Source organism: Gymnoscopelus microlampas, assembly GCF_963454915.1.
Source record: "Gymnoscopelus microlampas genome assembly, chromosome: 11".
NCBI classification, from domain to species: domain Eukaryota; kingdom Metazoa; phylum Chordata; class Actinopteri; order Myctophiformes; family Myctophidae; genus Gymnoscopelus; species Gymnoscopelus microlampas.
Genome location: NC_139948.1, coordinates 46200645 through 46213893, shown reverse-complemented (window position 1 = coordinate 46213893; position 13249 = coordinate 46200645). Strand labels below are relative to the sequence as shown.

Sequence of the window (13249 nt, the reverse complement as noted above, 5' to 3'; positions counted from 1 at the left end):
AAATGTACAATAGTTTGATTAATACAATTGGTTAGGTCCTTTATTATGAATAAAATATAATTTTGTGCAAGAGTATGATAATACAATATAACTTACAGTATATAATTGGAGTGGTTGTATTTTGTCTCTCTGCTCTTATATTGAGACATTTAGATTAAATTTATCCCCAGCAATCAGGCAGGCTCTATTAGCTCAATGGTAAAAAATGTCAGCAGGAAACCGGGTTTAAATCCCAGGGTAGAAGAGAAACGTTACGTATTGCAGCTTTAAAGGTAGATCAGCAGATAAAGGACAACTTTATCGGTTATCGGTCAATAGGAGACTCCGGAGACTCCGCCGGTCATCAAATTAAATGGCTTAGGAAAAAGATCTCCATGAATTCAAGGCTTAATTCATGGGGTGCGTGTGTAAATTGATAGAAAATAAGTCTTTTTTTTTTGGGTGAACTACTACCCTTTTTTAAAGTAACCTCCAGTAGGTGGCAGCAGAGCAATCTTCAGGACAGGAATCTGCCTGCTTTCACCACCACCGACCGAAGAAGAAGAAGAAGAAGCAGCAGCAGAACCAGCTGCTAATGCTAAAGCTAATCTGTTGCACAGGAATGTAAGTATTTAGTGGGTTAAATGTTGTATATGTTTTAATTTGACCCGTTAATCATGTGTTAATTCATCTCGTGCTCCGTTAACGCGTCATGTTTGCGCCGTAGAAACACCGCAACGTCATTTTGAAGCCCGTTAATGATGCTAATTTAAGCACCTTTAAACCTGGGATAAAAAAAAACTTTAAACTGTGCTAACTAGTTAGCATAGCGGATCTACAAGCTCACAACAAGCTCACAAGGCGTCGCGAGGCGACGCCTTGTGAGCTTGTAGATCCGCTATGCTAACTAGCTAGCAACAAAAAACAACAACAACAATGTCATGTGGATTATTGATTAACAGCCATGTGTCACGCAGAACCAGTGAACTCTGTTGTTTTGTGTTTATTATGATAATGATGTGTATTTATGAAGCATGTGTACATACAGCAAACAGCTATGTATGGATGATAAACGGCGTCGTTTTGACTCAAAAACTGCTTCGTTGTGATTTACCAACGAAAACTTTAATAAACTATATTGGTTGGGGATCTGATCACATATAGTAATATATGAATAATAATAATATATTGTACTAGTAAAGTTGTCAATTAACACATACATGAGAGAAATGTTAACATTAAAATCCATATTAAAACAAACGAAATTGTGGTTTAATTCAAACCAAATGGGATATAAAAATCACACCATACATTATGGTAAAAAAAATGTTAAAAAATAGCAGATCTACAAGCTCGCACTCGCTGGGTGAGCTTGTATATCTGCTATTTTTGAATGGCCAAGGCACAAATCTAAAATGACAACAGATGCTTGCATAGTTTTAATGGGTTAATTGGATGTTTCATATTTAAGTAAAACTCTGAACAGAAGCGTCCTTTTATTAGTGCTATTGTTTGATTTCTGGGGTTTGTTTGTTAACCTCATACTTACTGGAACTAACTAACTATTAGTGACCCATCATGGATGGCAGATTATTCCACTTTGATGACAGCACACATTTCTTTTCAGTGGCTGCTGGCTATTTTAATTGTTCAAGTTGTTCAAAAACAGTGGTGGAAAAAGTACTATAATGTTTTACTTAAGTAAAATGGTCAATACTGCAATAACTGTTATAAGTAACAGTGCAAAAGTATTGATATCAAAATCTAGTTAAAGTAGCAAAAATAGAAAGTACTCATTCTGTCCCATTTCACAAGTTTTCAAATGTGCAAAAATCTTTTGAATATAGCAGATCTTCCAGCTCACAATGTGTCGCATCGCGAGCTTGTAGATCGGCTCAGGGCTGTGGTTAATATAATAATGTACGGTCTGTACTTAGTTTCTACTGTATGTCACTATGGAAAACATTACTTCATTCATGATTTCATTCATGCTTTAAAGGATGCCATATTTTATTGCTATTCTAACATGCACAAAGAGAATGATTCTGTACCAGCTTTATAAACTTGCACCTATTGTATGTATGTATGTATGTAACGTATAGGACATATCTTGACTTGTTCCCCTTGTTTCTATCACCCATTAACCCATTAAGACCTGAAGCCGATTCTACAAATGTCTTCTATCCCAACAGTATTCTGAAAAAAAACCCCGTATGTTTCTATATCAGTGGTGCTCAAACTGTCAAATGTCAAGGACCCCCAAAATGATATGTATTTGGCCGCCGACCCCCATCTCAAAATGTTTTGTTCCAGGGACCCCCCAGAAGCAAAGAATAGAGTTAAAAATGTTCGCTTTAAACAATATATATTCAAAGATTTGCACACATTTTCATGATATTTCAAAAATAGTAGATCTACAAGCTCATAGCGCGTGCCGCGCTATGAGCTTGTAGATCTGCTATTTTTGAATAGCCAAAGTGTAAAATAATGCTTTTTAGCTCAAATGAAAAAGTGACACAGATGCGTTGAGGCCGATTCTTCAAATGCCTTCTAAACCAGTATTCAAGATTGTTTCAAAAAAATGTTTTTAAAAAAGCAGACGTACAAGCTTGCACTGTGAGCTTGCTATTTTTGAATAGCCAACGCAAAAAATCTAAAATGACACTGATGCTTTCGGTTTCAATGGGTTAAACTGCAAACTGAAAGAAAGAAAGCCTATTTTAGTTATTTCTTAGCCACTTTCATCCTGATCCATATTCTGGGCATTTTAGGTTTTTCTTTTTAATGCAAAAGTTTTCAAAAATAGTGAAAATAGTCTTGTCAGCAAGCCTGCGTTGTGAGCTTGTAGATGGACTATGTTTGCTATTTAATTTGAAAACCTGATGCTATTTGAACTTGATTAAGCCCTAAACAGGCGAAACGTTGTACTAATTGTTGGTTAAAATAAACCTATGTTTAAAACTATGTCTGCTATTTGTCATATACCACAAATGATATAGTTGTTAAATGAAATATCATATTTGGTGTTTTCCACAGTGCGACATCTCCCAGTTATAAGCTGAATGCTATAATCTGCTATATGTACGATGGAGAACTCAAAAGACGACCTCAAGATCCAGTCATTCGACCTGGAAACCCAGAAGTTACTGAAAACGGCACTCAAAGGTCAGTTTTAATTTATAAAGCATAATATTGCGAGGATGCCAATTGTAGAATTTGGTTTCTTGCATACGTTTTTAATCGATGGTGGAGAATTCTTACAGTAAAACTATATGAAAGAAAAATCAAACCCAAACTAGTTAGAATAGCAGATCTACAAGCTCACAACAAGTCGAGTTGGGACGTGTTGTGAGCTTGTAGATCTGCTATTTTCACTACTTCTCAAATTATTTTTTTCCCCTCTAATTAATGGATTTTTAAAAAAGTGTTTACTTCGCGACCCATAATAAAAAATGTGTCCGTGACCCACATATGGGTCCAGGCCCACTGTTTACATTCTAGCTTATTATCTTTGTGCCATTTGTGTTGTTTTCAGATCCTGCTTCAGTAAACCTGGAGAAGGTTTCTAACGTCATCATAGACCAGTCGTTGAAGGACCAGGTGTTCAGTAAAGAGGCTGGACGCATCTGCTTCGCCATCGTACAGGTTGGTTCCTGGCGTTTTGTTTATTCATCCAGTAGGGTGACTTCACTGGTAACCTACCTCGCGTCACCACCAGGCTTTCCACACGGAGGAAAGCCTGGTTTTCATTCGAGTTAGAATAAAAGATGGCTATACCAAACGAGTATTATACCAAGGCCCTCATTGGAAACAAGTCTGTCTAACGGACCTGTTAGACAAAGTATTTTAAATGTAACTGTGCTGTTTTACATTTTTTGCCTAATAAAATATTCAATTAAAATCAATCAATTATACCAAACGAAACAAACCGATTTAGACCAAATTAAACACACTGTAAACGAGGGGAATCATTCTGTAGGTGCGCCGGACAGAAAAGGGAGTTGATATTATGCATTGTTACAGTATAACACCTTTATCCAAAGTGCATTACATTCACCCATTCACCCACATTCACACACACCGATTGCAGAGATAGCCTTGCAAGGAGGCACCAACCTGCTCATCTGCAGCAGTTAGGGGTTCAGTGTCTTGCTCACGGACACCTCAACACATGACCCAGGGATCAAACTGGGAACCTTCTGATTCCCAAGGCTCTCTTCCCAAGGTTGGACTGCCTCACAGTACCTACCTTCCAACCAGGGTTGCCAGATCGGCTTATTATAATTTCCCCGCAAGATTTTATTTGAAAATGGCCGATCTACAAGCTCACAACGCGTCGCATCGCGACGCGTTGTGAGCTTGTGGATCTGCTATTTTCAAATAGCTGATGCATATGTTAAAGTGCTCATGTGGCCTATTGTCGCTTATTTTGGGTTGGTTTTCTTAGACCTGGTTGCTTTTTTCTCTCACAGAATCTGGCAACGCTGCTTCCGACCACAGTGTCACCAGTGTTGTTGACTTGACTGTGTGTGAGCTGGCTGTAATGGCACTGTGATTGTGTGTACTTGTTTCTGCATGGATTCTGTATACCGTTGTTTATTGCTAATGGTGTCTTTTTTCCTTCCTTCTATCTAGGCTGAAGCCAAGCAGAACAACGGGAGCGTGTTCAGGAGGAACCTGCTGAACCGGCTGCAGCAGGAGTTCAAGGACCGCGAGAAGCTGAGACTGCACTCCCGACAGGAGTGGGTGTGCTACGTCACCTTCATCTGCAACATCTTCGACTACCTCAAGGTCCCGTGACACGCAACACTTTAGAATTTAGAACATTGGTTTAGAACAGTAGTTCTCAAAAATAGCAGATGCACAAGCTCGCAGCACGGCTCGAGCAGTGCTGCAAGCTTGTACATCTGCTATGTTTGAAAATGTTTGATAAATCTTGAAAGCATCGGAAAAATGTATCTTCTGGGGGTCCTTGGCACAAAACATTTTCAGAGGGGGGTCCGCAGCCAAATACATATCATTTTGGGGGTCCTTGGGGTTGGCAAAAACAAGTTTGAGAACTACTGATTTAGAAGGCACTCAGGTCATTTTTAGATTTGAGCTAAAAAGCATTATTTTACACTTTGGGCTATTAAAAAATATTTTCACGATTTAAAAAAAATAGCAGATCTACAAGCTCGTAGCACGGCACTCCTATGAGCTTGTAGATCTGCTATTTTTGAAAATGTGTGCAAATCTTTGAATATATATATTTTTAAAGCGAACATTTTTAACTCAAATCTTTGCTTCTGGGGGTCCCTGGAAAAAAATATTTTGATGGGGGTCCGCGGCCAAATACATATCATTTTGGGGGTCCTTGGCATGAAAAAGATTGAGCACCACTGATATAGAAACATACGTTTTTCAGAATACCGTTGGGATTAGGAGACATGGAGTAGAATCGGCTTCAGGTCTCAATGGGTTAATGGGCTAATGTATGTATTGTTAATGTGTTTATTGCAGGTGAACAACATGCCCATGGTAGCTCTGGTCCATCCGGTGTATGACTGTCTGCTCAGACTGTCCCAGCCAGACGCTCTGGTCAACGAGGACGAGGTGACCTTATTGATCAAGTTAAGGCCTTTGCAGACATGGTGCGATTAGTCAACCATTCTTACCGCATGCGAAAAGACGCACAAATCGATTGGAGAAAAAAAAACGCATCGCGGCATCGCATCGCCGCACGGTAAATTCTGAGCCGGTGTGCACGAGGTCACTGAGAACCATGTGTTCATTTAAAAAAATATATTGTCCGTTTTTTTTCGTGCGAAAAATCGCACCCTGTCTGCAAAGGCCTTTATTGTTATTTAATTTGGTAGATTTTTTGCTTTTCTGTTCAGTTCAAATCTTCCAATGCTAAGCAATGACTACTATCAGAATATAGAGCTTTAACTTGTGTTCGTTGTTGTTTGGACCTGTCCTGTGCAGTGTCCATTTTGACAGCAAAGTTTGATTTAGAATTTGGTCATGTCTTTTGTATAAAATTCTATTTCGTTTTAGTCATATTTTAGTCATCTGAAATGTTTGGTTTTAGTTGACTAAATCTACAAATCTTTTATTTGTTGACGAAATTGTCAATATATTTAGTCATCGTTTAAGCCATAATAGCTTAGTTTGTTTAGTTTTTGTTTTGTCAAGTTTCTGTCAGTGAAAAAAGGTAGTCGACGAAGGTTTATCATCATAGTTTTAGTCGACGAAATTAACACTGGTCCTGTGTCCACCATGTTCCCCCCAGGTGGACTGTCTGGTCCTACAGCTGCACCGCATCGGGGACCAGCTGGAGAAGATCAACCCTCAGCGCATGGACGACCTATTCTACCTTCTACGAGACGGCTTCCTGCTGCAGGTAGGGGTTGGATATCATCGCTGTCGGGCAGAAACCTCTTATCTCTATATTTTAACTGTCTGTGTTTTTTGGTAAATTAACCTCCTACTTGATCCTACTACAGCGTCACTCAAAAGTAGAAGATCTGCAAGCTCGAAAAGTGGTGCAAAGCGACGTGTTTTGAGCTTGTAGATCTGCTACTCTTGACAGACTATCGAAAGTAGGTTCCAAGTAGGAACCAAAGCCAAATTGTCGCCATGAAAATGAAGGAATTGATCAAATTATAATCGTTTAAAAGTAGTGCAGTGATTTTGTGTTAAAAATAGTGTTATTTAGTGCTCTATATTCTGATAGTACTCATGGTTATAGAGTGTTTGTTCAGTAACGAGGTGTGTCCCAGAATATAGAGCTTTAACATTTTTAAATAAAAAACTTTAAAAACATCACTTACACTGCCTTAACGATTTCCTAAAAATAAAAGCGTACAACAAGCTTCAACTGGTAATTATTTCCATTGTTTTGTCGTGGAATTACTATTCATTACATCATGCTATAATTCTAGTAAGGTACGTAGTGGTGAGTACCCGGTTCTCCTCAGTGGCTGGAGCAATTGCTCTGATTTTGCACACAGCCATTGACCATTACCATCTGAACTTAACTGTGAAGCCCGTTTTTCAATTTCACCAAATCTCAGCTTCTTATTAGCGTTTTTGTGTCAAACACTGTCGCCATGGTTACGGGGCTGCCCAGCTATGGGACGAACTGCCTCCCGGGTTGCCAGATCATGTGCGCATATCCCCCCACGGATGCGTCGACCGGGTATGGTCTAGTTTTGATAATTGATGTAATGTAAGTGTACACTTAACAGGGACAATTCAAATGCCAGTATTTTCAGGACAAAGGGTTTCAGCATTGGCTCTATCACAGGTACTACTAATATAAACAGTTTGTAAACACAATTTACTTCAGTTAACGCTGAAAGAAATAACGATACTTTTGTTATCTAAAAAAATCCCCATTGTGGATCCAAAACTGGGAATCAATAAGACGATAGAAACTAATCAAATAGCGGAATCGCAGTCGATAAAATCCTAACGATACCCATCCCTATCTTCTCCAGGACGGGTTGACCTCCATGGCCCGTTTGCTGCTGCTGGAGATCCTGGAGTTCAGGGCGGGAGGCTGGATACTCAGCGACACGGCACAGAAATACTACTACAGCGAGCTGACAGACTAGCGCCACCCCGGTTGCCGCGTGGGGAGGCTGAGAGCAGAGCGCTTCAGCCCACCAGTTACAGCTCATTTAGGTGATGTCATAGGCTAAGGTTGGCACGGAAGTCTGACTTCAAAACCATGTCCCTCGGGATCATAAAATTCCCAAAATGAACAAAAGCACCTTTAATAAAAACTGGTTTCCGGGAGGGAGGAGAGGGCCACACGGCAGACCTGGTGGCTCTTGCAGATTTGGAGGTCCAGTCTCACCAAATAGAACCTGCAGTTCTAGTGGATTCAAATATTCTTTCAGGAGGGCTTTGTCTGCTCTTTTTGGGGGTTTTCTTTGCACACAGTTCTTAAAAAAATGTCAATGGGATTTTTGAATGAGAAAACATCTTTATGACCCAGGGGGTGTGGCTTTGATGTCAGTAACTTCAGTACTTTATAGCCAATTTAGGTGCTGTCATAGCCAACGGGTGGCAGAAAGGGTGACGTATACAGTAGAAGCACTTTGAATACGGTTTGAATCCTCCTTTGCTTAATTACCACTGAATATGAAAGATGGCAATCGATGACGGGCAGCTAATCACGCCTGTCTGTCTGTCAGTGGTAGTTCAGGAAAGATGAAACATTGGGATGGGTTTTGGGAAGTGGTAGAATAGAACAAATTGATGGACATGGCTTGATTTTATACATGGTTGTATGCCGGGAATCGTGTGCTGAAATGAGCAGATTTTGGGAGCTTGTAGATCTGCTATTTTGGGCATGCGGCACCGACATGCAACAGCGTCTAATGATCAATTCATGCTTTGTGTGACAAGTGTGGAACGACACGTCGCGCCTTCCGGTTTTGCATGAGTTTTGAGCGTTCATACTGTCTGCGACTCGCAGACGGCGTTGCCACGACATGTAAACTAGGAAGTGAATTTAGCCTCTAACCGTTTTATCGTGGTAACGGAGCTTACTTCGTCTTCCCAACCAATAAGAATGCAAGTACTATTTTATGAAACGTCTGCACTCTGCAGTCGTTTTCCATAGGTACGCGACACCCTCTTCAACACCTGTCGCACAAAGCATGAGTTGACCTTAAATCAGGAGCTCTTCACCCATTTTCAACCTTATTATCTTCATATAATTGTTCCTCACTCCTGCTCATTTTAAGATGGCACCATTTCTGTCTACTCACTCTGTGTCTCAGAGGAGGGCTGTGGACAGTTCACAAACTTGCCTACCAATGACATCATCTGTAGGCAGGTTTGCTCATTCCAAACAAGATTTCAAAAAAACTTTTTATTTTCTTTTTTTTTTAAACCTTTTTCTCCTCAATTTAGTTGTGCCAATTAATTCCTCTCTGTGTGTGGGGTTGTCACTGCTGTTGTATCCTCACCTGCCAGTGAGGTGCCCCTACCAGGAGGATGTAGCGCCTCTGTGCTACTCCTCCCACCAGACACTCCCCGCTGACGGATGCCGCCCCCAGCCTGTAGGAGTGCTTTTGTAAAAAATATCACCCTACTCACCCGGCTTGCTTGGCACAGCCGGACGCTCGACAAAGAACAATGGCATCTATTCCAGCATGCCAACTTTACGGGAAGAGAAAGGCTGTAGTTTCCATTAGCTTGGAATCCCCATCAATGATGTCACTGGTCGGCAGGTTTCTGAACTGTCCGCAGCCCTCCAATGAGTCTCAGAGTGAGTAGACGGAAATGGTGCCATCTTATAATGAGCGTGATTTAGGACCAATTATATGAAGTTACAAAAGGGTGAAGTGCTCCTTTTAAAGTAGAAGGATTGCACCTATGGCATGCAGCCGGGGATGCAGATTGTGCAATTGTATATAGTTGGTAAAATAAGAGGTTTAGTTAAACAGATTTATCCACTATACTGGTATGGTGTGTTTAAATTTATTTGGTTGCGTATAGGTTTGAATACCAGCTGAAGAGAAGTTACTGGGTTTTTTTAAATAGGTAATTTGTTTTAGTTACTATCTTGCTGGCATTCCAGTTTTAGAAAAGGTTTACACTTTGTGGTATTTGCATTTTTTGATATTATATTTTTATGAATCCAAAGTAGTACCAACGGACATTCCAAACAGGTATATACGCTGTGCATTTTGCTTTAGTTTTAATTCAGAAATACCTGTGTATTTCTTCAACTGTTACTTAAATGGGAGAACAGTTGTTTTCAATTATTTAGGCAGTACAGTATATATATATTTGACAGAAAGATTGTTTTTAGTTTTCCAAAAGGTTTGGATTTCTTTGACTGAAATATGTTGAATCATTTCAAGATTTGTTTTGTTGTGTGGTATAATTTATATTAACATTTATATTAACGCATCTCTGCCACTTTTCAGATTAAGGTGTGGTTTTCCTACGTGTGCTAGTCAGGATTCAAGTGTCAGAAAAAGCTTCTCTTTTTTTTTGCTTATATCAGGGATTATTTTGTTACAGATTAAGATGTGCTCAAACTTTTTTAATGTAGACGTTATTTAACGGAAGCCGAACAGAGGTGATTATTTGTAGAAATCAAATTTAAGCAAAAGTTTAATACCGATTGATTTCTTTTGACATCTCAATAATTAATAATAATATGCAGCTTTGGAGTGACATTAGCATAAGCCAGGTGACGTGTAGGAATCAGAATTCACATTTGTTTTTTTTGTATGCAAATAGTGCCATTATTACATGTACAGCTGTCAATCCAATACAGGTCAAGATATTTTGTCATCAGGGTGCTATAGAAATGACATTTGGATTTGCCCCCCCTATTGCTTAAGAGCTAGGTCTTATATTGGCAAGTTGTAAACTAGCAGTATAAACATGGGGCCCAGTACTTTATATTTTATAAAAGTTTTTTTGTTGCACCAGCACCAGCACATACCAGTAGCTGATCTCAGCGATATTTTTTTTATTTTCATTCTGTGGCTCATTTGGCAGCTTTAATGATTCCAAACCAAAGCCGTGCCTTGGGGTTACATGGTTACCAGGAAAAAAAGTTCCTTTTACAGCACTAATATAAGAGCTTTTTGGACAGAGGAACAAAATAACCGGTAGCCACGATTTGCTGTGAAATTTAACTTGTTCTGTTGGGTTATATTTGAACACTAGAGCAATGGTTCCCCAACCTTTTCTGGGTCAGGGACCACTTGGAAAATCTTGAAATCTTGAAGGCTATCTGACCACTTTACAGGGCTGCAGAGATGGGTGTGCCACATGCATTTTCAGAGCATGTTTTATTTTAGATTAATCGATTGTGTGCTGGCTGGATCGATGGAACTAACGTAGTGTTCTTTTTAAACACCACAATCCAGAACACAATCGATTGATCATTAAAAATAAACGTGTGTTTGTTATAGAACTAACACTACAGCAAATGTTTCTGCCTGCATAACAAGCACTAGAACTGGGCTGAGCTTCCCAGGGCATTTGTGATGCAAATTGGGCTTGGTTCAATTCCGCATTGAGTTTGCACAGCTCATGGTTGAAAAAGTGTAAAATAAAAAGGCTGATTAACAAAAAAGAGAAACACTAACCTATTAGCTACATTATTTTGAGTTCTGAAGAGTTACTAAAAGAAAAACTAACAGTCTGGGAAAAAGGCCAGTCATAGTTATGTTGAAAACCACATGTAAAAATCCGGGAGGTTTATTTTGCAGGACCATCACATGCACAAACCTAAAATCAAAATAGGTTAAATGAATCTCATTTTCAAGGACGTTCTGTTGTGTCAGGACTACTAAGACACAGTGCTACTGCCTGTTCAGATATTTTGTAGAATTCCTGGATTATGTTCCTGTACCATTTGTACATATAGTACAGTAGGTCAATTCCATTTTTTTCTTCCTACGGTTGGATTGTACACTGAATGTAAAAGATCAATAAATCTTTGAGTTTGAAGAATGATATGGTGTGATGTATTTATTGCATTTGTACTTGCATTTTATATATTTTATATATTTATGCATTTTGTATTAGATGCCAACAAGATGTCAATTATACAAATACTTAATTCACCAATATTTAACTTCTCAAACTTTTAGAACAATGGCCCCGATTCACTAAGCAATTTACGACCATATATACGGCATTTAAGACAACATTTTGCATGAAGAAAATTGTCTTAAATGCCGGTAAGATCAAAATATGGTCGTAAATTGCTTAGTGAATCGGGGCCATTGTCCAACACATGGTGATGTGTTCACTATTTACAATGAGTGTGGAACATAAGCATTTGGTTGCGTCAGAAAGTTCATACGAACGTACTATTTAGTATGCCAAATAAGTAGATTTTAGTAATCAACGATGCTTCTATTGAACACTTGTAGAATGTAGTTATTTATTGAAACCAATGACATGTTAGCCTCGATCTCCAGGCTTTTATTTTAATGACATGTTAACTGCTATACAGTGTTGAAACGGGAAGATGTAGTTCCTATGCTTTGTCACAAGATGGTGCACTTTCCTAACAGTGTGGTCTCAGTATGCACAAACTTACCATTGTGTATTCACACAGTCAATGAAAAGTATGTTGACAAATAGCATACTGTTGATTAGTTTGTGATTTCAGACCCAACCTTAGTGTTCCATGCTGCTCTGTGGTTGACAACATTCATTCCCATGGCCATGACAGTCTGGAGAGGAACCAGTCCAACACTTTTCTTTCAGTCCTGTGGTTTTTATAGTATGGCTCATCGGAGGTGAGCAATCTAGAAGAGGGTCTGTCTGTACGTGTCCAGAAATAATCTCACAAACCGCTGCACTGATCAACAACACATTTCTAGAGCACACAGACAGGTCACATACAGTAATTACCTCCTGACTTTTTCCCCACATGTTTTTGAAATAAACTAAAAGTTTACAATGGAATTCAAAGGGGCTTGGCTCGGGCTGAAATCTGGAGTCATATGTCATAGATATGTCATAGATACACCAGTGAAACTTAATTAGTTTAATAACAATATTCCGGACTTATGCACCAGATGCTGTGAAGATAGAGGTACATTGTTCCACTGTTTATGGTCATCTCCATGTTGAAACATATTCATATATTTTCAAACATTTTCAAAAATAGTGCAAATAGCAGATCTACAGCATTGCCACGATTGAAGGCATTCAAAGTTACCAGGAAAAAAGGTCCTTTTACAGCTCTAATAAGAGCTTTGGTAGCACTTTACAATAATGACCCGTTATAAAGCATTTATAAACGTTTATAAGTAGTTTGTAGACTATTAACAAATCATTAACAACCTGTTTGTTGACATTCGAAAATGATTACTAAAACCTTTATAACTACAGTTACAAATCATTTGTAAAGTATTAGTAAGTAGTGAACTATTCATGAATAAGCCATTTATGTACATCTGTAAAAGATTATTAAATCATTTGTAACGATCCATTCTAAAGCATTTATAAACGTTTATAAGCAGTTTGTAGACTATTAACAAATCATTAACAACCTGTTTATTGACATTCGTAAATGATTACTAAAACCTTTATAACTACGGTTACAAATCATCTATAAAGGTATTAGTAACTATTCATGAATAAGCCATGTATAATACATCTGTAAATGATTATTAAATCATTTGTAACTGATGTTACATAATATATACAAGCTATTGGTAGCTTGTTCATGTTTAACATATGCTTTGTTAAACATTCCTAAAGTATCTATAAATCCTTAGTACATGTT

At 38.6% G+C, this 13249-nt stretch overlaps 1 protein-coding gene across 2 annotated transcripts; it reads left to right on the top strand.

Annotated features, from left to right (window-relative positions):
• The first annotated feature begins 541 nt into the window (after positions 1 to 541).
• Positions 542 to 12718, top strand: mif4gdb (MIF4G domain containing b). Of its 2 annotated transcripts, XR_014601837.1 has the most exons (8): positions 542 to 603; positions 3016 to 3144; positions 3515 to 3624; positions 4615 to 4770; positions 5482 to 5574; positions 6254 to 6364; positions 7464 to 10552; positions 12691 to 12718. XR_014601837.1 is itself a non-coding variant. In XM_084072287.1 (7 exons), exons 2-7 carry the CDS (start codon positions 3066 to 3068, stop codon positions 7578 to 7580), a joined length of 666 nt encoding a protein of 221 aa, XP_083928413.1. In that variant the 5' UTR covers positions 542 to 603; positions 3016 to 3065; the 3' UTR covers positions 7581 to 11454. The 2 variants fall into 2 exon arrangements, 1 of the variants encoding a protein (XP_083928413.1); XM_084072287.1 differs by lacking the exon at positions 12691 to 12718 and having other exon boundaries at positions 7464 to 11454.
• Positions 12719 to 13249: the final 531 nt, after the last annotated feature.

Coding starts and splice junctions, on each gene's coding strand:
- mif4gdb (XM_084072287.1), top strand. CDS start 3,066: ATGGAGAACTCAAAAGACGACCTCAAGATCCAGTCATTCGACCTGGAA. Junction 3,625..4,614: donor TCTGCTTCGCCATCGTACAG/GTTGGTTCCTGG, acceptor CCTTCTATCTAG/GCTGAAGCCAAGCAGAACAA. Junction 4,771..5,481: donor ACATCTTCGACTACCTCAAG/GTCCCGTGACAC, acceptor TGTTTATTGCAG/GTGAACAACATGCCCATGGT.